At 50.7% G+C, this 27,059-nt stretch overlaps 1 protein-coding gene across 1 annotated transcript in view; it reads right to left on the reverse strand.

The window, feature by feature from the left end:
• Positions 1 to 21,660, reverse strand: part of KCNQ3 (potassium voltage-gated channel subfamily Q member 3) — a 306,390-nt gene extending 284,730 nt beyond the window's left edge. The window contains exons 1-2 of the mRNA XM_077750013.1: positions 21,653 to 21,660; positions 21,060 to 21,302 (exon numbers count right to left, since the gene is read on the reverse strand). Coding sequence (XP_077606139.1) covers positions 21,060 to 21,302; positions 21,653 to 21,660 — 251 coding nt within the window. The remainder of the gene's footprint in view (positions 1 to 21,059; positions 21,303 to 21,652) is intronic.
• Positions 21,661 to 27,059: the final 5,399 nt, after the last annotated feature.

Consider the following 27,059-nt stretch of genomic DNA (forward strand, 5'->3'; position numbering starts at 1 on the left):
GGCTTCGTGGTGGGCAATGGAAGGAGGCGGGCCAGGGCCGAAGCCGGAAGCGGAGTCGGGGTGTTGCAGGGTTGAGACCAGAGATGCTGGGCTGCCACAGTCAACAGTTGGGGCTCCTAGGGACCAGTGAGCACGGCACCGTCATCTTTGTAGCCTCAGCCCTTCTTATAACAGGGCCCGGGGCTCAGGACCAGGCTCCCTACCCCTGAGGGGCCCTGGAGGCTCACAGAGCTCCCAGCCCCTGGGCTCTGAGGCCAGTCAGCTCTGTCCTGGGTCTCGTCCAACCCACTGATGCCCTCGCCTTCCACAAGGCTGGTCCCTAACCGATCGGTCCCCATTGGTCTGTTTACTGTCACCTCTGAGCACAGACAACCACCGACTCAAAACCGGTCTAGCATCCACGCACGACAGACTCTGGCTGAATTCTGCTAACGGACCGGGATCGTTAGGAGGAGACGGCAGGAGAGCAGACCTTGCCCCAACGAGAGCACAGAACCTTCTCCACAGGCTGCCCAGCTCCTGGTGCGTGTGTGCGTGTGCATGTGTGGAGTCCTCATGGAAGTCAGCTGCATTCAGCTTTCCAACCTCGGCTCTCGATGCCCACATGCAGATCTGGGTTTTGTTTGGAACTCAGCTTGGGCACCGCATGGCCAAGGGGATTAGTCAACAGTGTTTGCTAAACACGGACCCCGTGCCCAGCACCATGCCTGGCACTACCAGCGGAAAGAAAATCTCTCGTGCATGGCTCTTGTCTGCAACGGAGCCACGATCTGGTTGGGGTGCTCATGGCAAACCTTGCCAAGGTTTGGCGGAGCTCACTGCAGACTTGGGTGGGGCGCCAGGTCCGCTAGAGCTCGGGGAGAAAAGCCGAGAATGTGCTGGGAGGGAAAGTGCAGGCTTATCTTCAGCACCGTCCGAGTTCCCATCCAGCCCCACACCCCACCAGCTGTGTGCCACGGGGCAAGTCACCTAACCCCTCTGAGCCTCCACATCCTCATGTCCACACGGGGTCATGGTGAGATTAAAATCGTGACCCAGGTGCCCAGATCCAGATGCTCTATTAATAACAGCAGTTCCCCTTGGCAGTGCCTGCCACGGGTCAGCACTGTACAGGTGCTGTGTGTGCTACCCCATTTTACTCTCTCAACACTCTCGGGAGGAAATGTGAGGACCCCCATTCTGCAGATGGAGAAATGGAGGCCTAGAGGGAGGACGGGTTGTCCAAAGTGACCTAGCTAGCAAGCGATCACTTGAGTGCGCCCCTCGTGCGCGGCCCTCCTTCCCCCTTGCTGCCGTGGAGCGGTTGATTGGATGGACTGGAGACAAAGAGGACCTGGTCCAGGGTAACGTGTTAACATGGATTCACACGCCCACGCCCACGCCAGCATCACTCACAATCCCCAAAAGGTGGAAGCAACCCAAGCATCCTCGAACAGGTCATGGACACACGACATGGGATCCCTCCAGACAGTGGGGTATCCTCCAGCCTGGACAAGGAAGGGAAACGAACCCTGAGGACATTACGCTGACATTCCAAAGGACAAATACTGTATGGCTCCATTACACAAGGAACCTAGGGCAATCAAATCCACAGAGACAGAAAGTAGGATGGCGACTACCAGGAGCTCGGGGTGGGGGGGGTGGGGAGTGAGGAACGGCGAGTTAGTGTTTACTGGTGCTATGGCCTGAAGTGTCCCCCCACAAGTAGCATGTGATGGTAGTAGGAGGTGGGGCCTCTGGGAAGGGACGAGAGTGGCGCCCTCATCCATGGGATTACCAACTTATTTATTTTTTTTTATAATATATTTTTTTTTCTAGGAGAGAGAGAGACAACGTGAGCAGGGGAGGGTCAGAGAGAGAGGGAGTCGCAGACTGAAACAGGCTCCAGGCTCCGAGCTGGCAGTCAGCACAGAGCCCGACGCGGGGCTCGAACCCACGAACCGCGAGATCATGACCCAAGCGAAAGTCGGACGCTTAACCGACTAAGCCACCCAGGTGCCCCGATTACCGACTTATTAAAGACACCCCAGAAGAGCGCTTGGGTGGCTCAGTTGGTTAAGCGTCTGACTTCAGCTCAGGTCATGATCTCACAGTTTGTGGGTTCGAGCCCTGTGTCAGGCTCTGTGCTGACAGCTCAGAGCCTGGACCCTCCTTCAGATTCTGTCTCCATCTCTCTCTGCCCCCTCCCACTCATCCCCCCCAGAAATAAATAAACATTAAAAAAAAGACACCCCCAGAGAGCTCCCTTGCCCCTCCACCGCGTGGGGACACAGCGAGAAGCTGGCCGGCTGTGAACCAGGAAGTGGGCTCTCACCAGACACCCAGTCAGCCAGCACCTTGATCTCGGACTTCCGGGCCATGAGAAAGAAATGTTTGCTGTTTAATCCACCGGCTGCTGGTATTTCTGTTACAGCAGCCTTAACGGACTGACATCGGCGAGGACGGAGTTTCAGTTTCATATGATGAAAACGGTCCTGCAGATGGATGGACGGTGGGGACGGCACCATTCTGGTTGGTCAATGTTAGGTCACATATACTTTACTAGAACTGAAAAAACCAACATGGGAAAAGAAGGCTGTATGGTTCCCTGGACCTTTTTTGGTTTTCTTTCTTTCTTCGGCGGGTGTTTGTTGAGCTGTGTTTTATGGCTAGATTCCTAGAGGCCTCAACAAACCATCAGAGCAGCAGATAACACAGCCCCATGTTCATCTCCGTGGCCTATGTCTATTCAGGCACGCAGTGCTCACAACCAGCCTGTGAGGTGGGTGCTACGAACCCCCCCACTTGATAAGTAGAACTGGGAAGCCGAGAAGGGAAGTGTAGTTTGCCCGAGGTTACAGATCTGGGATGGGACCCCTGCCGCCTGGCTGAGCCCCTCTGCTCAAGTACCCCCTCGTCACCGGAAACACAAGCCACGCTGTCATCCACATACCGCCTTCCGATCCTGCTTAAGCGCCCAGGCTTCTGGAATGGCATGCACCTTGGTGATATCCCAGTAACGAGTGTGCAACTCCGCTGTTTCCAACGTCAGCATTTCCCAGTGTTATTTTTTTTCCCAGATGGAAGCAACAAGGTCCCCAGCCTAATTTGTTTCATGCAGTGACACTAATTAATGTTCCAGAAGCTGAGGCTTAGGAATTGAGGTGTGTAGGTGTGTGTGTGTGTGTGTGTACGTGTGCTTGGGCGGCATGTGGTTTATATTTGGGTAACTCATTTTCCCCAAGTTTTGAAATGATGGATGTGGGTATTTTACCTGAGCCAAAACGCTGCAGCTCAAAAAGCAATTCAGGCTTTCTTGAAGTCATAAAAACACCGTGCAAACCCCACAAGTGCAGTAAATTCTCCTGCCTCCTACATACATGTTTGCGTTGACTCATCGCCGACAGCGTGGATGCCGCGACTCTGAGGACAGAGACGTCAGCCCCAGAGTGATGGCCTTTGGAGGCCAGTGGTTCTCGGCCAAGGGCACTACAGCCCCCATCAGAGCCTCTGGGAAAGCCCGGAACAGTTTGCTTGATCACAACGGGGGGTTCCAGCGGCATCTTTAGGCAGGGCTGCGGATGCTGCATATCCTGTAAAACGTGAGAATCTGTGTCCAGTGAGGAAGAGTTCCGCCGTGAACAGTTCCTCCACCAAGAAACCCTACAAAGTATCCAACGACCTCACTTTTCGGGGAAAGAAGGAAAGGCACAGAGACATGGCAGTTTCTTGTCCAAAGGTGCACAGCAATTCCAAGCGTAGAAAAGGCCCGACCCCTCCAGCCACATCTGATGCTTCCTCTCATGCCTCAGCTACCCCCGCCCCCAGCCACCCAGACTCTCCAGCTGCAGCCACTAGTACATGGTCACACCTGACTCGCTGTCTACCTTTCTCACTTCCAAGGCTCCGCCAAAGTTACTCCCTCGGCCTTCAGCCCTAACCTGGACCCTGACACCACTGCATCGTTCTACACCTGGTTTCAAGGCTGCCTCCTCCAGGATGCCTGCCAGACCCCCGATCTCAGAACTGACCCACAGCAGTCTGCCTCTACTGGGACTTCGAGCTTGTGTGCCCATCTGTCTCTGTGCGCGTCACTGGTTACTGCCACCATCAACAGTATGGAGGCAGGTGCCTTACGGCCATTATGCCATCCTACAGCCAGGTGTCTAGTGGGGCAGGTGCTATTTTGTCATTTTACTGATGAAATACTTGAGACTCGGGGAAGATCAGCAACTTTCTGGAAGTCACGCCGACGGCAAAATAAGGACCTGCTCCCACATCTGAAGCACTGATCAGGAGGCTGCCTTTCCGCACCCCACCTCCCCCCACATGGTCATGTGCACATCTCAGGTCTGTCTGGACAGCGGGGTCCTTAAAGGCAGGAGCTCTGTCAAACCCATCCACCCTTAGCTTATGGCGAACCCCTCCATCATTGATGTCAAAGAGACCAGAACAAGAGCCCTGCAATCCTGTCTCCTGGGTCAGAGCCCATCCACTCCATTGGGCCATTTCTGGCCCGACATGACCTCCCCCCAGGCAGAAGGTGAGTCAGGGATGGGGCCACACAGGGAGAAGTCCCCTACGGCTTCCTGCTTCCTACTCCATTCCCAAAGACCAACTATAATCAAATACAGTAGCTTCAGTCAGACAGACGGCTTAATGTCCAGTCACTTCTTTCCGGCTCCGCAAGTCTGCTTAGGATTTGGCAATGGACAGGGCCCATCAGGGTGCCCAGGGCTTCCAGAACCATGTCCCGTACCCTTAACCACTCGGCATGGGAAAGGCAGTGGTGGACGCCCCTGTCTGCAGAAGGCCAGAGGGCAGAGCCTGAGGACTGACGTGTCCGAAAAGACACTGATGGTACCGGGCACCCCTTCCGGCCTCTGCTACCGGCTCCTGGTGACAACGTACAGCAGGCATGTTGATGTCTACCTGGAAGGCACTCCCCCCCTGGCGCCTCCTAAGAGAACCCCATTTTTCCTGGTGGGACGTGCCACCACAGGGAGTGAGGCGGAGCAGGTCAAAGCCATTCACAGTAGTTCCCTTGGCCTTTACGTCATCGGGCCATGGAAGGGGGGCAGGTGGCCCAGTTCTGGTCAGTGATTTGCGAAGGGAAATATACTGTCCTCTCTGCCCGTGCCCAAGGAATCAGTCAGTGGAGGCCTAGCTCTGGTGAACCCGCCCAGACAATGGCACATGGGATGGGTGGGGGGGGGGNTTCAGAGACACCAGTGAATACAATGGGGGCAGCGTAAAGAGTAACAGCGGAAGCCAGGCTGGACTCGAAAGTGCACGACTGGGTCCACATTTCAAGACTTCATTGTGACACGTGGGAGATGTGATGGCAACCTGGTAAGACTGAACTTGCACCCTCCCTGCCAGGCTGGAGGGCTCAGGCGCGTGCAATGCCTCACTTCACTGTCCTCCAGTCCCACGCTTTAAAAACGACTTTATTCTTAAAACAGTTTTCGACTTACAGAAACATTGAGAATATGGCACGGAGAGCTTGCATATAACGAGCATTCAGTTTACCCCATTACTAACATCTCAGACTAGTCTGGTACGCTGGTCACAACTAACGAGCCAATGCTGATGCATTCTCATTCACTAAGATCTGGACCTTATTCTGATTTCCTTAGTTTTTTTTTTTTTAAATGTTTATTAACTTTTAAAAGAGATAGAGTGTGAGCAGGGGAGGGGCAGAGAGAGGCAGACACAGAATCTGAAGCAGGCTCCAGGCTCTGAGCTGTCAACACAGAGCCCAACGTGGGGCTCAAACTCACAAACCGTGAGATCCTGACCTGCGCTGAAGTTGGACGCTTAACCGACTGAGCCACCCAGGTGCCCCCTGATTGCCTGAGTTGTTACCCGATGTCCTTTTTCTGCTCCAGAATCACATCCAGCATGCCACGTTTCATTTAGTTTCCACGTCTGCACTGCCTCCTTTTGGCTGTGACAGTCTCTCAGTCTTCCCGCCTTTCAGATGACCTTGACAGTTTTGAAGAGCATTCATTAGGTATTTGGTAATGAGGCAGGTGTTGTTCTTGGCTCCTCTGCTTCTTTAGGAAACCTGAGTCAGGCTGCAGAGCCCCTTTCTCCACCCTCCTCTTTACCCACCCCCCACCCCCCAACATCAGTTCCTTCCTTGTAGCAGAATACAAGTCACACACTCTAATGGAATTTCAAGTTCAGGGCGACAACTTCAAGGCAGAAATTACAATATTGACTTCGACGTTACTTTTCCTCACAGACATGTTTATCTTAGCAGGACTGCAAAGGAACAGCCATTTATCAGACACTGACCGTGAGCCAAAAAAGATTTTGGACTATATGACCGTCATTTCATTTCCTCCTTCCACCAACTATGGGCACAAGCATGGTCCACATTACAGAGGAAAAAACAGGTTTAGGCTTAAGCAGTTCACTCAAGGTTACTCCGCTGAAAAAAAAGCAGAGCCAGGATTCAAAGCCGCCCTTACTGTTGCCTGCTTCTGCCCCTATCACTTAAACTGTGCACCTCTTGGGGCTGGCACTGTGTCCCTCTACCCAGCACCGAAGATCTGGTGTGCCAGGTGTGGCATGTGGCTCTGGGCTGCAGAGAATGGATACTGGCACCTAAGAAATGGACAGTTACAAGGCCAGCCTTCAATCTCTTTAAATAGCCCAACGCAAGGTTCATCCAAATGTACGTATTATGGTCCAACTTTCTCTGGCCTCAATTTCAGCTCCCTTCCTTCATTGTGAGAATAAATCAGACCTTTGAGTTCTAAATGTGTGATGCAGTCATCGTCACGGCCATACAGGGGGAAGTGTATGGAAGGAAGAAATGATCTTTAACCCTGTATATATGTTGAAATCTACTTCTTGCTGATGGAAACCTTCCTTGATTCATTTAAACCACGTTGACACCTTTTCCTGAATGCCAGGAAACTCGGTCAATGTATACACTAGAGTGGGCATCACCACGATGGGATTATTTATTTACCTACTCAATCAGGAGCCCATCGAGGGCAAAAACTGACTGATCCCTACCTGCATCCCCTATTCATAGCCCAAAGCCTGGCATTTACAAGGCCTGAAATCAATGTCTGCTGAGTTATCAATCAGAATTCCTTCAGTTATATGAGCAGGTAATTGGACACATGCATATTAATCCCAAAGGGTTAAGATTTTCCCATGAAATGTCTTCCCAACCATATAAGGTGTTAAAATCATGGCACCAAAAAGGGAGTTCAAGAAAAAATCTCAACACTCCCTCTCACATTCCAGGATCCTGAAGATGAATGTGAATTATTTCCCCCGGGAAACCAGAACGGAGGCAAAGGGTAGATAGAAGTCACGGGACCACACTTCACAACCAAGCGCCTTCCATTTTCTCAACAAAAGACTGTTTGTGAGAACAACGGGAATATCTATTTTAATCTTGTTTTCAAAACGCAAATGTTTCTCACGTCATAAATTAGGAAGAGTCTTCATTCTTTGAAAGTATCGCAAAAACCACTCCGAATTATAGTGTCAGCAAGACCAAACTTTTCCAACCTTATTTAAAGTAAATCTCCTTTCTGGGCACCTGAGTGTCTTAGCAAGGGAAACGTGCGACTCTCGATTTCGACTCAGGTCATGATCTCACGTTCGTGAGTTCGAGCCCCGAGTCGGGCTCTGCGCCGACAGCACGGAGCCTGCTTGGAATTCTCTTTCTTCCTCTCTCTCTCTTTCTCTGCCCCTTCCCTGCTCTCTCTCTTTCTCTCTCTCAAAAAAAAATTTGAAAAAATAAACTCTCCCTTTTCATTTCATGAATATTACTAATACATGAACACACAATAATGTCAACAAGGATACGGCTTCTTCCCCCAAAGGAAAACGCAGGCAACGGCCAGGTTTCACTGTACATTCGAGATCGCTCCAATCCCGGCCTATAGTAAGAGCTCAGAAAGGTAAGCTATCACGCGATACCAGGCACTGACTTGACCTATTTACACATACTTTTAATTCAGATTTTTTTTCTTGAATAACTGTCCTAAATGAAAAATTAATGAGGGAGAAAAACACTATAGAATTGCCATGACCCTTAGGCCACAAAGACGTTCTTTACTTACGAACCACTGAGGAACCACAGAAATACTTGTGAACTCAAGTCACAATATTTCCTGCGCTTAAGGAGACAATACGCAGCAGTCATGGCCGGCCCCCTCCCACACTTCCCCCAAACCCACGGGCCGCACCTGCCAGACGTGGCCTCTGATAAATACCTTTGGCAAACAGCCCACACTTCTGGCTACGGGATTTCTCTGAGACATAATTCCCCGAGCCAGGGACGGATGGAGTTTGAGGATAATTCTGCATCGTTCCACACTGCAGTCTGGGGTCCCCGGGGCTGAGCTTCAAGGGTCCCCATGGTAACCTGCTTGAAAATGCATCCTCACAGCTCTTTTCTCCTTCCTAGCGGATTTCCCTGCCTTTCCCCAATTTTACTTCTTTCTCTAATTTCTTTCTTCCTCTTTTTGGGAATCCTCTCCTAAATCATGCATTCTCAATAGGGACGGTATTACCTCCAAGGGGGCAAAATCAGTTCTTAGGGGAACAGCTGGAAAAACAAACCTTCTTCTTTTTATATAGCATGCCGAGGTATACATACAGTACAGAAAGAAACAGGCAGTGTATCTGCAGTATTAAAATGTCATGGGGGCGCCTGGGTGGCTCAGTCGCTTAAGCGTCCGACTTCGGCTCAGGTCATGATCTCACAGTCCGTGGGTTCAAGCCGCGCCTTGGGCTCCGTGCTGACAGCTCCGAGCCTGGAGCCTGCTTCGGATTCTGTGTCTCCCTCTCTCCCTGCCCCTCCCCTGCTCTCTCTCTATCTCTGTATCTCAAAATAAAGATATAAAAAATTTTTAAATAAATAAATAAGTAAAAATGTCATGGGGGCAGTTATGAAAAAAATGTCTTAAAAATGCTCCCAGAGGAGATTGTAGAAGTAAGATAAAATAATCCTGTGTCTCCCATCCAAGTACTAGCCGGGCCCAACCCTGCTTAGCTTCTGAGATCGGACAAGATCAGGCGTGTTCAAAGTGGTATGGCCATAGATGAATAATCCCATGTCAAAGAAACCCCTTGCACTGAGCTCCTTGGCTCCAGGAGCTTCTGGAAGAACACAAACCAACGTCCAATGCTAACATTCAGCTGAGTACCTGGATGAACCACTTCATGGAATCCATTCAACAACCTGGAAGGCAGGGAGTATTAGGTCCATTTTTCTCAGATTGGAAGTAAAGTGACGTCCTGAAGATGACAGAGCCAATTAGCCTAAGATTCAGGGTAAGAACTCTGGACTCCTGGTGCCACACCTCAGGACCATCTTGAGTGTTAAGCCTAATGTGGCACAGGGAAATACCTCTGTAAGTGTTAGTTCCCACTGCTCATGAAAATAAATCAGATTTCCATGAATGGATCAAATGGTAGCGCTGTCCCTTAGATGGTATCTTTAAAAAAAATTTTTTTTAAGTTTATTTATTTTGAGAGAGAGAGAGCAAGCCATGGAGGGGAAGAGAGGAGAGAGAATCCCAAGCAGGCTCGGCATGGAGCCCAGCACAGGGCTGGAACTCACGAACCAAGAGATCAAGACCTGAGCCAAAACCAAGAGTCAGATGCTTAACTGACTGAGCCACCCAGGCACCCCACCCGTGGGGGACATTATAAACAACTCAAATGGATTATAACATTAGTTACAGGATGATGGTTCTGAAAGCCCCATCTCAATGTTGAGCTCAGTGGAAATCAGAGACTCCTTGACATGGGTCNCCTCAGCAAGAGGCCACCGGGAGCCTGTGTGCGGATGTCTGATCAGCCTGCCCCTGGCTTTACTCTTCCCTCTGTTCATTTGATCCAGACCTGAGGCGGGTGTGATCCAGAGGGACTCTGCTGAGACAGAACCGCTCTGCTGGTGCACAGCTGTCGGAGAAGCGTGAGCAGACGCCCATGCGGCTGAAAGGGGAGTCGGCCCTGTTAGGAGATCTGAGTTCAAGTCCTTCCCTTGCCAGCAGTGTGACTATAGGCACGTTTCTAACTGCTCTGGGCCTCAGTCTCCCCTTCTCCACAGCTCCTTCCAGCTCTGAAGGCCACGTGCCTCTCTCAAGGCTGGTCCGTAAATCCCACACACCGCTGTCACCTAACTCCAGCTGATCCATTTGATTGGACTTGATTCAGAAGACCTTCCGGTTTCATTCTCTGGACTGACATCAGCGGCTGAAGACGCATCCATGCCTGGTGCGTGTGGAGTGAGCCAGAGCGAAAGCTGGGGTTCTAGGAAAGGGTAGGAGGAGGGAGATAAACAGCATGATAGTGCTAAGTGATTTTCCATTAGTACAGACAGCCCGGACTGGATGAACACATTCCCCTAGCGAAGGGTTTCCAAGGCACGTTAGATAATATTTCATCTCATCCCTTCAAAAAGACACCCGTAAAGGCAGAAATGGGCTTGAATCACCAAAGCAAGGGGTTTTTTTTAGGTTTTTTTTTTTTTAATTTTGAGAGAGAAACAGAGAGCAAATGAGGGAGGAGCAAAGAGAGAGGAGGTAGGGAGTCCCAAGCAGGCACTACCAGCGCAGAGCCCAATGCAGGGCTCGAACTCACGAACCATGAGACTGTGACCTGAGCCGAAATCAAGAGCCGGACACCCAACCGACTGAGCCACTCAGGTGCCCCTAAAGCAAGCTTACAATGAATCTAAGGGTCGACGGCAAAGAAACTCTATGTCAGGTTGCCCGCTCCTCAGCAAAGCCAGATTAGCAATTTGTAAAAAGGGACTTGCTCTAAGAGTTATTGTTATTAATATACACAAAGCAAGAATCTCATTAATGTTGCCCAAGGAGGGATATAATAAACTATGAAGAGATGCAGTAAACATTGGCTATAATTGACATGCTGGGTTTATATGCCCCCAACTCAACTGTTAGACTCTTACAGGGTCCCGGAAATTTTAAAGGTCTCTTGAACGGGGAGGGGGCGGTGATGGAGAAGATGAAAAAGAGAGCCTAGCCCAGGTCTTTAGCATGGAGAGAAACCCACCACAGGAGGAATCCAAGAAGAGCTGACGCATGGGACGCTCCGAGAGCCATCTGCCACATGCACACCTTTATTCCTCATAAACTCCATGCAAGAAGCAGTGTCGGTCCTGAATTACTTTCCAGTTGGTTCTCACAAAAGAACATTTCAAACAAGCTCCCCCACTCCCCTGCGGCAGAATGAAATGTCCCATCCGACTCGGTCACACCGTGGCGAGCACTGAACCTGCACCCCAGGACCCCTGCAAAACCAGAGGTGGCCCGAAACAAACTCGGTGGTGACATCATCTTGTCACCTGCAAACCTTGTCCCCATCAGCCTCCCCAAAGGTGACCATCCTAGGGAAGCGGACATCCCTGTAGATGTACGGGCTAAGGCATTGCATCCAGTCAGTGCATCTAGCTGGTTAGATAAGGGGTTCCTGGTGTCAGGTAAGGCAGCACTGACAGCAGAGTGCCAAATCCGTGCGGGGGCAGGGAGATGCTCAGACCCGGACAGAAAGGCCCCAGGGGACTCACCTGATCCTTCTACAGCTTTAAGGAAGCGTTACCTCTGGGTGTTACACGGCCATCGCTTCCAGAGCACTCCCTCACACGTGGTCTCACGTGGCTCTCACACCAATCCCGTGCGGGCGGTGGGGAGGGGGGAACCTGTAGACTGTGGGACTCCTGAGATGTCTGAACCCCACAGTTAATGCTGTTCTCCTAACAGCTCATTCAGTGCACCTTTTTTAAGTTTATTTATTTATTTATTTATTTATGTTAATTTATTTTGAGAGAGAGAGAAGAAAAGAGAGCACATGTGAGAAATAATCAGAGAGACAAGGAGACAGAGAAAATCCCAAGCAGGCTCCACACCGTGAGCACAGAGCCTAATGTGGGACTCGAACTCACGATCCTTGGGATCATGACCTGAGCCGAAATCAAGGGTCAGGCGCTTAACGAGCTTAGCCACCCAAGACGCCCTGCCCTCCGCCCAGTGTACCTGTGACAAATCCATGGCTGTCTTGGGCCACCCCAAACAAGAACCATATGCACCGTGCCTACAAGGGTTTTTAATCGATCCACATTGGAAGACCTTTCCCTGGCTTCTTTTCACATTGCCCCGTTTTAAAGAGACACAACAAATTCTGCTTTCAGTCTGTCAAAACTTTAGGACCCAGACAAAATAGAGAGAGCAGGGCCTCTTGATTCTTTGGGAAACACCACAGGATCCCGGCTGATCTATGAAACTTTTAAACACCGATGGAATCATCGTTCATGAACACCACGTTCAAAGGGGGAGCTGCCTAATCATGCAAGAATAAACATGCGGTGTTCGAGTTAATTGCAGGGAGCTTTTGATTCTCTAAGCAGGAGCGGAACGCTAGTCATCAATGGGACAAAGAGTAGGACCTTCCTCTTCTCCACAGCCGCGTAACCCTCCTTTGGAAAAGGCTCCCTTCACCCAACACAGGAGGCTCAACAGCGCCCAGCCTTTGTGCCTAACAGCGCCCGGCCTTTGTGCCTAACTAGTTCCTCATCTGCATTCTGTTGCTGCATTTGCTAGACTCCCAAACTTCGCTGTGTCAAGTCTCTGTTTCCATAGGAGTTAAGGCTCATCTGCCTCCGGCGCGGCACCTGAGCCTGCATGAGTGATCCTGAAACGAATGACATTAGCACGCTACGCTGCACCCCTGTACTGTGTGTGTGTCATTACCTGGACACAAGCCCAAGGTGGAGGGCAACGTGAGGCACGTTCTATACAGAATCCATGAATCTAAGAGAGCCTGTCCAGCTTGGCCAATGGTTCCCAGACCCGATTTTATACTGGAATCACCTAAGGCCCAGGACTGGTTCCCCAAAGACCAACGGCATCAATTTCCAGCGGGGGCAGGGGGAGAGAGGGAGAGAGAATCCCAAGCAGGCTCTGCACTGTCAGCACAGAGCCAGGCACGGGACTCAAACTCATGAACCGTGCGATCATGACCTGAGCCAAGATCAAGAGTTGGATGCTTAACTGTCTGAGCCACCCAGGCGCCCCTTTTTTTAAAAAAAAAAAGTACTTTTAACTTTTTATTTTTTTTAATTTAACATAAAAAGTTAAGAGTAGTATAACGCCCATATATACTCTCTTCACTGTGATTTTCCATCCGTTAACATTTTTGCCTCATGTGCCTCCTTTTTTCTTTCTACGTGTACGTACTGTGTACACATACTTATGCTTGCATACAGCCTGTATGTGGGCTGAACATTTAAACATAAGTTAAGGATACTATGACACTTAAGCACTAAAGACAGCACTATGCAGCTCGTAAAAAAAAAAGACTATTTCACCTACATAACTACTATGCAATTACCCCACTCAATAAATTAAATTTTAACATAATAACATTATATAATATAGAGTCCATGTTCAAATTTTCTTGACTGTCCCGATCACAATATCCTCTATTATTACTTATTTTTTCCATCTGAAGTCCAATAAAGAATCATAAATTTCACTTGTTTCTTCCAGCTTTACCACGATATACTTGGCATGTGACATCAGTACGTCTAAGATGTACCACGTCTGACTTGATATACATATATTTGTGAAATAATTACTGCATAAGGTTCATAAGCACATCGAACACGTCACACTGTTACCTCTGTGTGTGTGTGTGTGTGTGTGTGTGTGTGTGTGATGAGAACTTTTGAGATCTACTCTCTCAGCAACTTTCAAGTATACAACACAGTACTGTTAAGTAAAAATATATGATACAGTATTATTAACTAGAAATATATGAGACAATATTGTTAACTATGATCACCATGCCGTGCAGTCAATCCTCAGAACTTACTCATCTTACAACTAGAAGTCTGGTCCTTTTGACCATCGTCACCCATTTCCCCCAACCCCTAGCCACTGGTGACTATCAATCTGATCTCTGTTTCTAGTTCAGTTTTTGAAGATTCCACGTATAAATATTTGTCTTTTTCTCTGGCTTAGTTCTGTTAACACAATGCCCTCAAGTTTCATCCACGTTGTTGCAAATGGCATGATCTCCTTTCTTACAGCTGAACGGCATTCCACTGGGTGTGGGTACCACATTTTCTGTATCCATTCACCCAGCCACTGAACATCACGACTGTTCCCTTGTGTTGACTGTTACAAAGAATGCCACAATGTCCGCAGAGGTTCACATTCTTTAAGATAGTGATTACATTCCCTTCAGACAGAGACGCAGAAGTAGGCCTGCTGAATTATCTGATAGTTCTTTTTTTTTTTTTAAGTTTTATTTATTTATTAGAGAGGGAGAGAGAGAAAATGAATGAGTGGGGGAGGGGCAGAGAGAGGAGGACAGAGGATCGGAAGGAGGCTCTGAGCTGTCAGCACACAGCCGGATGTGGGGCTCGACCTCACCAACTATGAGACCATGACGTGAGCTGAAGTTGGATGCTCATCCGACCGGGCTACCCAGGAGCCCCTTAGCAATTTTAACATTGACAAGTCTCTTTGTTCTTCCATCAGGGACCTTTGGAAGAGTCAGCCAAATGGCAGGACTTCCCGCCTTGTGAATTTGTTTATTCTTTCTTCATGATTGGACTCAGGCCATTTTTGGCCCTAGGGAAGGTGTGTGTTCATTTCCACTGTGTTATTCGGGAGGAGGGTAGGGACGGTTGATTCACAAATTTGATGACCGGTTTGAGAGAAGTCCGCCAGATTGTTCTTCTGGTACCTCCCGGCCAAGGTGATTCACACGCACGTCAAAGTTAGAAAAGCCTTGCCCCTCAGTGTGTGTGTGGTCTGCAGCCCAGCCCCACTGCCTCCCCCAGGAGCTTTCTTTTTTTTTTTTTTTTTTTTTTTTTTAAAGGAAGCTCTACACCCAACACCAGGCTCGAACTCACAGACATGGAGATCAAAAGTCATCTGGTCTACCGACTAAGCCGGCCAGGCGCCCCTTCCCCGGGGACTCTTCAGAAACGCGGCTGTACACAGCGCCTCGCCCAGGAAGGCGGAGCTTCAGTCTCTCTCTGTCACCCGTCTTCCGCGTCGGCTTCCACTGGGGGCAACAGTGACACAGTGAGAACAGCCCTGTGACCCAGGTGGAAGGCTCCTGCGGGACCCCAGTCCTGCCGCCAAGGGAGCCCCAAGAGTCTGAGCAAATCTCCCGACTTCCAGAATCTGTTTTCACTGTAAAGGAGAGACCCTGTGCTCTCCCTCCCAGGGCTGAGGCCACCTGCTGTGAGCCTGGCTCCTGGACAGCGAAGCACCTGCGGTCACGGACCCGCCCGGCACACAGCCTCCCCGGGGCCCAGACACCTGACACTGTGGGCTGCTGTGGTCAACCCCTTCCTCCACGTCTTCATTCGACTCCAGTGGTTGGTATCATAAAAAAGCATCATAAAAAAGGAAAGCCGGGAAGAAGGCAAGGCGTTCAGAAAATGAAAAGAAAATAAAACGAGGTTGTCAGGGAGGGGAGAGGGGAGGGGGGCCTTGACTATGAGGGTACAAGGAGGGGCAGGTTCAATAGGACTCAGAGAAGCAAAATGGAAACAACGTTTACTGAGTATCTGCAGTGCACTGGAGGAGGTCACAGAGAGGAAGTGACCGCCGGGTGACCCGCGAGCTGGACCTCACTGCCTCCCTCGTCCTTGGAACGTGCGCTCTGTCCACCATTCCCAGGTGGGAGCTGGGCCAAAGTCATGGCCTTGAGAGAAAGGTGCTCCTCAGACGTCGGTACTGTGTGTGGGACTGAATCCCATTAAGGACTCTCTGCAAACCTTTTCCACTCTGGAGGGCGGGTGGGGAGATCTACTCAGCTTCCAGCACCCAGGACAAGCCTCGAGGAAACCTCCCTTGCTTGTTAAACCCGCCGCCGCCTACCGACCTGGAGTGGCCCGCCTCTCTATTCGGTCTCTCCCTGCCCTCTGCATTCGGGGTCAGTTTCAGATTTAACCCCGGGGACGCCCAAGGTCGCTAACCAGCACAGCGCAATGTTCGGGCGTTTTCTATCACCACCTCAACTGGACGTCACGACAAGTCTGGGAGATAATCGCATGAGGAGCTCAGTACCAGAAACTAAGATACTGAAACCCAGGAGCATGAGCTCATCGCCCCAGGTCCCACAGCTAGGAAATGGCTGAGTTGCATTAATCCCAGGTCTGACGCCAAAGGCCACCGTCTTATAACCGAAGGAAGGACGACCCAATGATACCGCGCCTCCTGCCTGTCAGGATGGCTATGATCAAAAAAAATTAAAAATAATTTAAAAAACTGAGAAACAAGTGATGGTGACGATGAGGAGAGGCCTAGCCCACTGTTGGTGGAAACGCAAACTGGTGCAGCCACTATGGAAAACAACATGGAGGTCCCGCAGAAAAGAAAACCAGAGCTACCCTACGACCCAGCCGTCCCACCTCTGAATAGTTACCCAAAAGAACTGAAATTGGGATCTCAGAGAGGTATTAGCACATCCATGTTTACTGAAATACTATTCACAACAGCCAAGAGGTTGAAAGGAGATAAATGTCCATCAACCGATGAATGGATGAAGAACCTGGAATACTGATCAGCCTTTTAAAAGAGGGACTGTAGGGGTGCCTGGGTCGCTCAGTCGGTTAAGTGTCTGACTTCGGTTCAGGTCATGATCTCACAGTTTGTGAGTTCGAGCCCCGGGTGGGCCCTGTGCTGACCACTCAGAGCCTGGAGCCTGCTTTGGATTCTGTCTCTCTCATCTCTCTCTCTCTCTCTCTCTCTCTCTCTGCGCTTCCCCAACTCACACTCTGTCTCTCTGTCTCAAAAATAAATAATAATAAACATTTAAAAACATAAAATAAAATAAAATAAAATAAAAAAATAAAAAGGGGACTGTAGATCTTTAGTCAACATGCTAATCAGTCCACCAGCCGGGCCCTTGCTTTCCAGAGCAGCTGCTGGGTCCTCGGGCCCCACCTCTCACGACGTCCTAGGGACCAGCTCATCTCAGGGTTAAGGTTAGGGTTAGGGTTGAGGGTGGGGTTAGAGAATGCAAACAGGGGGTGCTTCTTGTGACCATTTGCCCTTGCCCTGTCAACAGGTGAGTTGATCCTACCCTGCTGGTAGCAGAGAGGTGATGAGGGCGGCGGGAGGCTGTGCAGAGTGTCAGTCCAGCCAGAAGAAGCCACCCTCTCTCCACCGACAGGCTAGGAAGGGGGAGACCCTGGGCGGTGCCAGAACCGACAGTGGTATGAGCTTTTCAGGAGACGCTGGTCAGAATCAACCAGTGAATACTGAGGGCGTGATGTTGGGCTAATTTCATTCATGTGACAGCGCAGTGTCACCATCCCCAACGTGTGGGTCATGCGAAGTCACAGAGACTCCAGGCAGTCCGGACGGGAGCTCCAAGTCCAGCACTTTCTCTGCAACAGCAGAATCCTTTTCAGGCTCAGGGTGCAGAGAAGGGATGAGCCACAGTGGGGTCAAAAAGCCTGGTCTCCCACCTTTTCCCCTCCTCCGCCTAGTCCATTTTAAGACTTCCGCCCAGCTCTTCTTATCCCTGAAATCCTACAATGCCGACTCTGCCTACCTGCCGTGGTGGCGATGGTGGTGTTGACAGTAAAGCCGTACGGAACATAGTTCTGGTTAACCCGAGAGCCTTCTGGCGCTCACCCGCACACTGAACGCCCACCGTGCGATCAGCCCGGACCCCGCAGCCCACGGGGAGCTGAGAACCCAGCCGGAGAACACATGATGGCCCTACCCTCAAGCAGCTCTCAGGTCAATGGCAGAGACAAGCAAGCAGATCAATCCAACGCAGTGTGCAAATTCCCAGGGCTGGGGGCGCTGCAGAGGAGGGAAAGTCTAGCTGCCCCTTGGGGTGGGGATGGCGGGATCGGGGCACAACTTCCCGGAAAAAAGGACTCCAGGGCTGGGCCAAGGTGATGCGAGTAGCCAGGAGAAAATAGAGACGGTCACTTAAGGCAAAGGGAGGAAGACCAGGGTGAAGGTCTATGGTTTCCACACCTGCTGTATGGAAGCGGGGGGGTGGGTGCATCTCACGGATCTGGTTCATTTAAAAATTAAATAAGCTTTTATTTAGCTTGTGCTAGACTGTGAACCCATGGTCAGCCCAATTTCCTGGCCCTGTCATGCCATTAGCTACAGCCCAGGACAGGATAATGGATGCTTCGGAGCACGGATTTCAGTGCCTTGCAAAAGCCTGAATCATCAATGAAAAGTTCAATTTGTTCACTTGACTGCACTTCCTCCCGAGCTGGAGGAGGGAGGTGCATCCACTACCGAGGTATCAGGAGCTCACGCCCAGCCCCACACGGCTCCCATGTAACTCCCAGAACCCACATTCCCACCAGCACCTTAGCTCACTCCACGGTCCCCCCCCACCGTGCTCCCTGGGTTCTGACTAGCCTGCTTTGATTCCAAAGTCCATTTCTAGCCATTGCCCAGCCGTGAGCCAGCAAGCGAGGGCAGAGGCGATCCTAAGAGCCCTGTGTTACCAATGGGGTGAGGGGCACCCGGGGATGCCTAGTGAAGCACCCAGAGCCCCGAAATTGTTGGCCGAGGGTCAGAACTAGGATCAGGCTCCAAAACAAGAGTTGATTCACTGCATTCAGACGTGAGCACCCAGACCAGGCGCTGGGTGATGCTGGACGAGTAGTTTTATTGAAGTATCCTTACTCTCATCTATAAAATGTAGGCAGTAATTCCCACCTCATAAGATCCTGGAGAGCTGTCCAATGAGATAAATGATTTGCATGTCTGAAAGTATCTGGTTAGATATTCACCTCTTCCTCAGCCCACACTCTCAGATTTTCCTGGCCCTTGTGGGGAAACTGAGGCTACAGGCTTTGGCATTCTCAAACCTGCTTCAGCATGATGGAATCCGTGGAAAGATGGATAAAATTGAGGCTCTGTCAATAACAGGCCTTAGCTATGCCTCCTCCAGGCTGGACAAGGCAGTGCAGGGGTGTTAGCTGGGAATCTAAGAGAAGAAAGAGGGACCCCACAAGCTGCCGTTGAACCAGGGTTAGAAGTCAGACAATAAATAGTGAGCGCAGTGTACATGCAAAAGACAGGTCGAGGGGCGCCTGGGTGGCTTAGTCGGTTAAGCGTCCGACTTTCGCTTAGGTCATGATCTCAGGGTTCGTGGGTTCGAGCCCCGCGTCGGGCTCTGTGTTGACTGTCAGCTCAAAGCCTGGAGCCTGTTTCGGAGTCTGTGACTCCCTCTCTCTCTGACCCTCCCCTGCTCATGCTGTCTCTCTCTCTCTCTCCTAGAAATAAACAAAACATTAAAAAATTAAAAAAAAAAAAAGACAGGTCGAGTCTGTGTTTGTGCGCATTCAAACAATTTTAGTGCCTTTTTGTTAACCATCACGTTCCAGTATTACTTTAACGAATCAGCTAATTTAACTGAACCCCCTTCAGTTCAATTTAACTACATACGGTGCTGGAAACAGAAATGAATGTATTTTTAGGTGCTTTGTATCACCTGAAGAAAGCAAGCGGAAGAGTAACCATTGCTAACCTTCTCTCCAGCCACCAACACGTGCAAGTTCATGCAGAAGTGGATGCTGGAGTCTGGGCCATCCAAACTCCATGTTCCTGGCCGGATGCCCCCCTCCCTCCAGTTTCGGGGAGGCATTCTCTCCAGGCTTCTGTAACCCCTCCAAAGAAACCTGTTGCCAAGTCTGAGGTCCTGTGCAGACGCCCCCACCTGGTGGCCAAATCTGGAAAAGCGATTCAACCAAGGATGATTGACAGGCAGCAACTCCCAGGCTCCCTGAACTCCTAGGACCACATCGGGTCATGGGTCAGTTGCGGGAGGTCACAGAGGACTATCCACTGCTAAAGGCACAGAAGGGGCCAAAGCCATGACCAATTCTCTGCCAAAACGCTGATAGCGTACAGCTTCCCAAGAAGCAGCCATCAGAATGACTAAGCCACAGACAGGAGGCAAGGGAAATGCCCCCAGCACCCCTGGGGTGTGTGCTCACAGCTCTGGTCTCCTCTCCTGGGGGGAAAGTCACCATTTACATCCTCTCTGTCTCCCCAGGTATAAGGTTTTCTGTCCAGAGTGTCAGGTGCAGAAGGGAGTTCTATCTTCCTTCTCTGGCAACGCATTTTCATCCTGACTCTTTCAAGGAGACTCTTTCTAGGGGAAGGATGCCTTGGGTCAAACCTCCAGCCCAGGCGCCTTCACGTGGCCCGCACCTATGTGCAGCCAAGGCAGGGAGGGCAAGGGACAGCAGCTAAGGGAGAGGGGGTACCAGGACCAAATCATGGGGGTGCTTCGGCCAAAATAACCCCGGCCCGCATCTCTTGGCACAGTTAAGCCCCGGCTTGTCTGTCTAGGCTCGAGCCTGAGACGGTCTTATCTTCTCATTACTCTCTCTCGTGCTCATTAGCTTCCTAAAAAATAACCCAAAGACACACATTTTGACCAGTCCCAGCTCCCAGTTAGAGCAACACCAGCTTCTATACCAGGCTGGAGCCCTAAGAAGGGCAGCACAAGCAAGCAACCGATACCCGCGCTCACGCACACGCACGAGCCCGCGCGCGCGCGCGCACAGACACACACAGACACACACACACCCCCACTGTGGGCAGTGTACCACTCCCATCCCCAACTCCAAGACACATCATCTAAACTCAGTAGCGATCCCAGGAGAAGGGAGCCACCCCAAGCAGAAAACAGAGCAGATGGGAGGATCCGCTTTATGCTGTTCAACCTCCACGTTAATTGGAAAAACCACATCGTTCTTTTAAGCTTCGATACCAACATCCGGAGAAGGTGCCATAAATGCGCACCCGCGCGCACACAAACATGCCAATCCGGTCTCCAAATTAGCTGGGAAACCACGCTCGGGTCTTTTAAGCCCTCGTATCCAACACCTAGAGAGAGGCTCCCAGACACACGGGCACGCACAGCGGAGAAACACCGAGGACACACGGGTCCCCCCCCTCGGCAGATGAGCGCCCCTGGCTCTCAAGCCCCGGGGCCGTCCTGGCTCGGGCCCCGCCGCCCCCGCCCCCCGCTGCGCCGCCGGGCGGCCGGGTACTCACACGAGCGCGTGGTAGAGCAGCGCCCAGCCCCGCGGCCTCTCCAGGGCGTCGTAGATCAAAGTTTGGATGCGTCGGTACTTGGCGTTGTTCCGCTTGACCGGGCGGCTCAGGGGAGTCTTGGCCAGGAGCCCGATGCCCTGCGGGGTCCTCCGCAGCCCCTCGTCGCGGCCGCCGCCCTCCAGCAGCAGGGTCCCGTCTTTGTCGGCTCCGGCCCCCAGCCCCCAGNAGGCGTTGGCCTGGCGGCTGCAGCTTTACGTTCTCCTCCCACCTCCCAATCCCGCTGCTTGGCTTTGGAAGTAAAATCCAAGTTGCCGGGTTGGCCGAGGCCCAGCGCAGCGCGAGCCCACCGACTCCGGGGGCTCCCTGGCTGGTTTCTGGCAGGCGGTGCAGAGTGCTGCCCTCGCCTCCCCTGGCCCTTGGCCCTTGACCGCTCGGTTGAGCAGAGGGTTGAAGAAACAGCTCGTGGAATTGGCTTGGCTCCTAACTCGGGCTCTAGCAAGTCATTCCCTCTCTTGCCTGAGTCGCTGTTCATTCATTCAGTTACTAAAGCCCAAGTGAGTGAGCTTCCCCTGAGAGGGGCCATGGGCTCCCACCAGGGCATACCGGGTCCCTGCACGCCAAGTCTGCGTTCTAGAAAGCTGGAAGACAGTACCAGAAAACACACACAGTGTGATTTCCAGTATCGGCCAGTGCTCTGAGGAAACCAAACAGCCTGCTGGGTTAGAAGTGGGGGACTTCCTTACATTGGCTGGTCCTGGAAGGCCTCATTGTGGAGGTGATATTTTGAGGGGAGACCCATGTGACCAGCTGGGGCAACTAAGTAAATGTCAGGAAGAGCCTTCCAGGTAGCAGAACCCCAAGTGCTGAGGTGTGGCTTGAGCGCAGCGAGTGTGGAGGGCGAGGGGCGCAGAGGGAGGTGAGCCCTCAGTTGGGCGGGGACGAGATCGTGGTACATCCCTGGAAGAGAACAGTGAGGGTCCCGCACTTTGAACTTGAGTCCCTGCGGGCTCCCTCCCACAAGCCCACCACTGCTTTTATTCCCAGCATACCTGATGCCTCCTTGCCTTCCCACTGTCTCCAGGCTCCCTGGCTGGCTTGGGCAGGATGGGGAGGGGAGGAGCTGTGAGCAAGGCCAAGTCAAGGAGCTATCCCTAGTGCATCAGAGAAGAGCTATCAGAAGGCCTGCAGAGGACTGCCAGCTCTGGATTGCTTGAGAGAGTTTGCCAAGGAGAAAGAAAGAGAGAAGGGGAGGAGCCTGGAGGGGAGGAGATGGGGGAGGGGACAGGTATGGGGAGAACAGGTGGGTAAGGGAGAGGGTAGGGGATAGGGAGGAGGTGGGGAGGAGAGAGGGAAGGGGGTGGGGAAGGAAGAGGGGAGAGGGTGGGCAGGGAGAAGGGAAGGGATGTGGAGGGGGTGGGCAGAGGAAAGGGGACGGNTGTATGCATGAATGCCAGAGCGGAGAACCTTAGAAATCTCAGAACCTTAGGGTAGCTTTAAGAAAGGAGTTACACTGTACACAGGCTGAAATCATTCAACAGTGTTGTATTGGCACAAAAAATAAACGGCTTAATGCCACAGAAGAGTTTGCCCAGGAAGTGACTCTGATATGGGAACTTAGTAGAAAAATAAGAGCCACAACTCGACTGAGAAAGATTATCCGTGGGTCAGTGGGCTGCGGGGTGCACTTTGTGAAGACCGAGGAATGGGCTGATGGAAATGTGACTGCCGGCACAGTGGGGGGCCCACATGTGTTTAGGAAGAGACTGATGCTCACCAAGGACCTGGAGACTGGTCAGTGACCAGTCAGTGCAAACTCTGGAAAGGAAAAAAAAAAAGTGCAGAGAAAGGGAGGAGCCTAAGAGAGAGGAGCTCCGAATGGAAGCGAATGGAAGCTCGGGCACATTTGCTCACCCTCCCTCCCCGGACGCGCCAGTGCACACAGGAGCTTTCCATCCCAGTCCAGTCCCAAATACCGAGGGAACAATTCTGCCCTGCATGTTGGAGCACTTTCTTAAAGTCGTCCTCAATCCCTTCCTGTGTCCTTACCTGTATCACTTCCTAAAATGATCCTATTTGCATTTGGTTTATGGTTTCCTATTATCTCAGGAGGCAGGAGCAGGGACTCGAGAGTCTTATCCTTGAAGCCTAGAAGGATGCCTGGGGTACAGTAAGCTCTCAGTGCCTATGGACCTCATGAATGAATGATGAATGATGAATAATGAATGCAGAAGTTTACCCCCAGAATGATGCGTGGCTCCCAAGGAAGCATTTGCTGTGTGTTCGTGTATGAGATTTTTGGTTTTGTCTTTTACTGTTGCGAACGTCTTTATTCTTAGAGTCTCAGTATTCACTGCAACTTAAGTAACACGGTGCCAAAAACGTTGTGAGAGAACTTAAAATACAAAGGCTCACCAGGTAAGCACAAAAGGAGACTAGTCAATGACCCTGCAGAGAGAAGACATGATTACTGTGCCCTTAGTCAAAAGTTCAGATTTTCAAAATACCAGTTTAGATCCTTGGGCACATGAGGAGACTTCTGTTTTGATGAGAGCTGCAGACTGTCAAATGGCAATGTTTTAAGATCAAGTGCAGGGGCTGTGTTCATGCCTCCCATAAAGCATGAGGTAGAGTCAATATCGAATTCATAAGTCTGACCCGGTTAAATCCGATGATAGGGAAACTGCCATGTACTTTGGAAATTGATTTGCTCAGTGGTTTTATAATCCTGGGAAGAGTGTTGTTCAGGTAGGAGGTTTGGAAATGCCATGAAAAACAGTATGCATTTGGGGGGGTCTTTGGGGTCTTTGGGGGGACTACGTAATCGTAACACTCTACAGCACAGATCCCAGCTAACCAGAATCAAATTACTATATTCAATGGAGAGGAATCGCCTTTGAGGCTTAAAGTCTCCAAGAGCCACAGGTACCACCTGGGAGTGGGTACCGAGAGAGTTCACTAACACAGTATCCATTCGGGTGGGCTGGGGGCCATGGTACAAACAAGGCATCCCGCTGCTGGCTTTTCATCCCAGTTCTGCACAACTTGTGGTGACCTTGAAAACCCAACCAATTCCTAGTCTTTGCATTTGCCACCTGATACCCTGCCCCATGCCATTGATCTGTTTTCGTTTTTACTGGTCTTCATCTCGTACACTAGGGTCAGTGAACTCCTTCTCTCCTGGAGATGGGGAGACTTCTTGGGAATGAGTAAGGAGAGAGAGAGGTCAAAAGACCTTCTCCGCGCCTCAGTTCCTTCCTCTGTACATTCTGCTTCCCAGGGCTGTCAGCCTCGAGTGACCAGATGAACAGAAACGTGCTTGCGGAGAGATGGTATCCCGGTGACTATTTCTGTGATCAGAGGAGCAGGACAGACTCTCAGGTTCATGGGCACAAGCCAATGGGGGCCCTCTCTGTCCCCTGTCACCCTGTTCCCTAAACACATTAAATGACTGTTTTAGAACACGGTGTTATTGTTGTTTTTAGTTTATTTTGAGAGGGGGAGGAGGGGCAGAGAGGGAGGGAGAGAGAATCTCAAGCAAGCTCTGTACTGTCAGCGCAGGGCCCAAAGCGGGGCCCGATCTCACAAACCGAGATCCTCACCTGAGCCGAAACTGAAAGTCAGGTAATTAACCCACTGAGCCACCCAGGCACCCCTGTTTTAGACCACGTTTAAATTGACTTTTATTACTTGTTGCGCAAGAAACGCCTGTCGCTGTAGAGAAAGTATGAAATACCAAGCAGCAAAAAGGCAGCAAGAATAATTTGTGGCAGATTGATTACATGGAACCTTCCAGTCATGGTTGGGTCCTGGATACAAAATTGCCTTTCCTGCCCATCATGCTTCTGCTGGTATCACCCTCCGTGGGCTTAAGGGTACCTCACTCTCAGAGGATTCCATAACGCTGCTGCCGGAACCAAATAACTTTCTCCCCAAAATACTTGCTCTGCACCTGGTTATAAATCTACCTCTGGGAGGGGCCAGTGAGACAGGTCTTTGCATCCAAGGAGACAGACCCCTGTTGCTTTTTGGAGGAGATCAGGCTAACTCCAGTTTTGGTCTTGTCACAGTTCAGGCCAAAAGCAAATAGGTCTGGAAAGGAAGGCTCCCCTCTGTGTATTCTTTATTCTTGAAGACTCAACCACAGCAAACCATCAGAGGTGCCGTCTTTCCTCGCTCCATGCTTTGGCTTTGTTTTTCTTTTCCTGGACATCCTATCACTCTACATTACGGTGCATTAACTCTGGATCCCTTGCAGGTGAGGAACCTTCCTGGGAATGAATAAGGAGAAAGGCAAAAGGCACCCAGAAAATGAGGGCAGCTTAAGGTATGGAATTTGGACCCTGATTCATTTTTTTTAATGTTTTTAATTTGTTTCTGAGAGAGAGAGAGAGACAGCGTGAGCAAGGGAGGGTCAGAGAGAGGGGAAGACGCGGAATCTAAAACAGGCTCCAGGCTCTGAGCTGTCAGCACAGAGCCCGATGCGGGGCTCGAACCCACAAACCGTGAGATCATGACCCGAGCCGAAGACGGACGCCCAACCGACTGAGCCACCGAGGTGCCCCTGGACCCTGATTCAAATTCAAGCCCTGACTCTGTGACTTTGAGCTTAGTGACTCTGGGCACGTTGCTGCAATCCTACCCAGCGTGTTTCCTTATCTATGAAGGGGGATACTTTCCCAACCTCCCTACCCCATGCTTCACTGTGAGCTAGACCCAGAGCCCGTGATGTACTGGGCACAGTCACTGCATTACTCGAAGGAGTCTGGACATAGGAAGGCAGCTCAAGTCAGGCGTGATGGGGAATGAAGGAGCTGCGAGCCAAACGGCTCTCACCTTCACTCCAGATGGCAATAATTAAAGGACTTCACTTAGACTGTTCTCGGTCGGAGAAAGGGTTTCTTTTCCCTGCCTTGTATTTGCAGTTCTTACATTAACCTTTACGTTTATTTTGGGTGTTTCTTAATATCAGTTTTTTGTTTCCTTTTAAACATACAGGTATCCCCAGCTTTTCTAAAGTTTACGTTATCCCACTTGACTTTTACAAAAGACCTACCTGTTTTTACGAACTGAAAGAAATCTGAAAAGGATTTCGCTTTTACCCCCCCCCCCCAAAAAAGGCAGAAAGTGAAAGTGACAGCTCTCAAGATATGCTCTGCACTGAGCCTTTTCAGAGAGGGCTCTCGCCGGAGCGGGGAAAGTGGCGCCACCCAGCGCCTTCACCGGGAACTGCAGTCCGCATCATGCCTTCCCACTGCTGGGGCTTTGAACTGTGCTTGTGAACATCTGTGGCTCATCTCCATTTATTTTGTTCGTCCGTTAGCGAAATGTGTCCTACGGTATCAGAAAAGCCGAAGAGAGGTTTGTTTCAGGGTCTAGAAACGCTAAACATTTTTTTCTATATAAATTGCTTCTTCGCTTTATGCCATTTTGGCTTAGGAAAGCTTTGGTGGGAAAGGTCTCCTTGCAGATAGCGAGAGAAACCTGTATTGGGTCGGATATTCGCTTCATCCTTTCATGAATTCATTCGTTAATCCTTCCAGTGGGCACTTACTGATTTCCTGTTTCATGAATTGCTCTGTCTGTGGGAAACAGGAGGGGAAAAATAAAAAAGAAAATTGAGTAATTCCATATTTAGTTGAAAAGATGAGATCAACGATGCGAATCAGTTTTACTCATTTCTGTAACATCATTGCATTTTGACGACCTGACTCATGCTACATGTCTATCCGTCATCATCATTACTTACATTAATTGAGTGCTTACTGTGTGCCTGGCACTGGGCTAAGTGCTTCATATGAATGATCCCATCTAATCCTAGCAACAGAGTTATGACGTAGGCATCACGCTCATCGTTCTCTGTATTAACCGTGACAAAATGACACTGGGAGAGCTTAGGTACCCTGCTCAAGGTCACATGGCTAAGATGATGGCCCCAGGGTTCGAGCCAAGGTTATCTGGAGTCTGTGCTTGTAGCTACTGAGATGGGTTACTGTCTGAGAA

This window comes from Crocuta crocuta, unplaced genomic scaffold (assembly GCF_008692635.1).
Source record: "Crocuta crocuta isolate KB4526 unplaced genomic scaffold, BGI_CrCroc_1.0 scaffold119, whole genome shotgun sequence".
In the NCBI taxonomy this organism is placed as follows: Eukaryota; Metazoa; Chordata; class Mammalia; order Carnivora; family Hyaenidae; genus Crocuta; species Crocuta crocuta.